At 29.7% G+C, this 2327-nt stretch overlaps 1 protein-coding gene across 1 annotated transcript; it reads right to left on the reverse strand.

The window, feature by feature from the left end:
- Positions 1 to 894: 894 nt before the first annotated feature.
- Positions 895 to 2123, reverse strand: LOC103307882 (piggyBac transposable element-derived protein 4-like; the record flags this gene model as incomplete). The annotated part of the gene is made up of 2 exons (XM_029492462.1): positions 895 to 1041; positions 1115 to 2123. Coding segments are annotated over 2 exons (1156 nt in total), but the record flags the coding sequence as incomplete, so codon positions are not given.
- Positions 2124 to 2327: the final 204 nt, after the last annotated feature.

Consider the following 2327-nt stretch of genomic DNA (forward strand, 5'->3'; position numbering starts at 1 on the left):
CTTATTACGATTTACAAAAATAACAGTTAAAGCAACAAAAGCATTGTTAACATAGAGCCAACAAACCGCATTGTTAAAAACAAAATTGTAATATTGTTCAGCTCCAGATTTACAAGCAGCATTGTTATTTTGTTTAATTCAACAATATTAACCTGTCAATTTTTCAGTCAACGGAAATTTTGTTTGGTGAAATTAGCAAATCATTTTATAAAGTTATCAGTTTATATTTTGTAAAATTGATATAACTACCATTTAAATTGTAAATACTTTCATTATTGATTCAACAGTAAAGCATGTTAGTTTTAAAGAAGCTTAATTGTTAATATAAACTTAATGAGGCAGATTCTAAACTCTCAAAAATCCCTGTAATATACATAAAATTCATATATTTAAGGTTTTTTTAAAAATATACCAATCACCGACATAAAAAAAAATATTAATATAGATTTTGTCATGTTTTTTCAAGTTTTCGAAAGTTACAGTCCCTCGCCTAATAAATTCTTGTAGTAGTTGTTTCTGGGTAGTAATAGTAATTTTTGTATCTCATGGTACATGATTAACAAGTTGACTGCCATGAAGACCATTATTGGTACTCATTAGTTTTGTTATCTACGCCATACTATTTTTAAGTTATTTGTCATTCACGCTTTGAGTACCAATCCTGGTATTCACTTAACTTATTTCTCAGGCATTGAATGCCAAAATTGGTACTCACTTTTAACATGTGTTAAACTATTGAAGACCGTATTTGGTACTCAATTTAGCCATTGAAATGAAAAGTACAGAAAAAATTCTATAAAATGATGTTAATAGCAAAGTTTAATTTAAATTTAATTGGATTTTACAATAATTTACATGAATGGGTCTTAAAAAAACATTCTAGACGAAAATATTTTAAACACTTGGTACATTTAGTCTGAACTCTACGTGTAATCTTTTGAGCATGTTGTCTTCCACCTTGTTCAGCCATTTATTTGTAACAGATATAACATTTTCCTCGTTGCGCATTGATAAGAATATGTTTCTCTTCACTTGGTTGAACTACGATTTTTTTAATCAAACTATGAATTATACTTTCACGAAATTGAGTTACACTAATTTTTTTTGAAGTTACAGCAGTATACAAAGACATCGCATTTAATAAACATGTATTCAATAAGATTTCAAACATGACTTTTCGATACCATTTCAATGACCTCCGAAGTGGTGAATGATATGAGCTTCTTAAATCACAAATATCAACATACCCTTTTGCTTTGTTATAATCAATCACCATTTGAGGTTTTACAACTTGTTTTCCTCGTTTATTATTCACTACTACCGTATTATTTTTATGTTTGGTTGATAGCATTAATACGTCCCGCTTATCTTTCCATTTAAGAACAACTATATTATTTTGACTTTGACTTGACATAATTTCTCCTTTTTTTAATTTTGCTTTTACAACCGATCCTGGATTAAATTTTCTATTTGAACGTAATGTCCCCACCAAATTCGTTGACCGATTAAGAAGTTGATTAGCAAGAGTTACTGACGTGTACCAGTTATCAGTATACATTGTTCTCCCTTTATCTAAATAGTCCTCGGCCAACTCCATTACTATTTTAGTGGAAACACCTACACCAGGTACTGACTCTTGGCCCGCATAAATTTTAAAGCCGATTGTATAGCCATCATTAATACACAATTTAAATACTTTTATTCCGTATCGATGTTGTTTATTTTTTATAAATTGACGAAATGATAATCGTCCAACGAAAGGAATTACAGATTCATCAATACACATATTTTCAGAAGGTACGTTCCACATTTTAAATTTCATCACCAATAAATCTACCAAATTACGAATTTTGAAAAGTCTATCACCTGGAGGGCATTCTGCATTGTTTGAACAGTGAAATGTTCTTAAAATAATTTCAAAGCGATTTCTGGTCATGTATTTTGGGATTTCAGAACGATATAAATAACTTTTACTCCAATATGATGCCAAACTCGGTTGCGGAGTTAACCCCATCCACATAACTATACCTAAAAATGTTTTCATTTCATCAATATTAACTTCTGTCCATTTTTTCAATCTAGATTTAGGACGTAAAGGAAGTGAACACAAATTATTTCCGTATCTATTAGTTTCATTAACTAATATACTTAAAATTTCGTTATCCACGAATAAGGAAAAAAAAATCAAATGGCGTTCCATCAATTAAAGTATCAAATAAATCTGGATTTATTCCAAACGTTTCATTTTGTTCATTGAAAACTGGACAGCTAACATTTTCACTCACAGGACCCCAATTTGGTTCAGTTTGAGTTGGTGTTTGAATAAT

This window comes from Acyrthosiphon pisum, unplaced genomic scaffold (genome assembly GCF_005508785.2).
Source record: "Acyrthosiphon pisum isolate AL4f unplaced genomic scaffold, pea_aphid_22Mar2018_4r6ur Scaffold_21539;HRSCAF=24201, whole genome shotgun sequence".
In the NCBI taxonomy this organism is placed as follows: Eukaryota; Metazoa; Arthropoda; class Insecta; order Hemiptera; family Aphididae; genus Acyrthosiphon; species Acyrthosiphon pisum.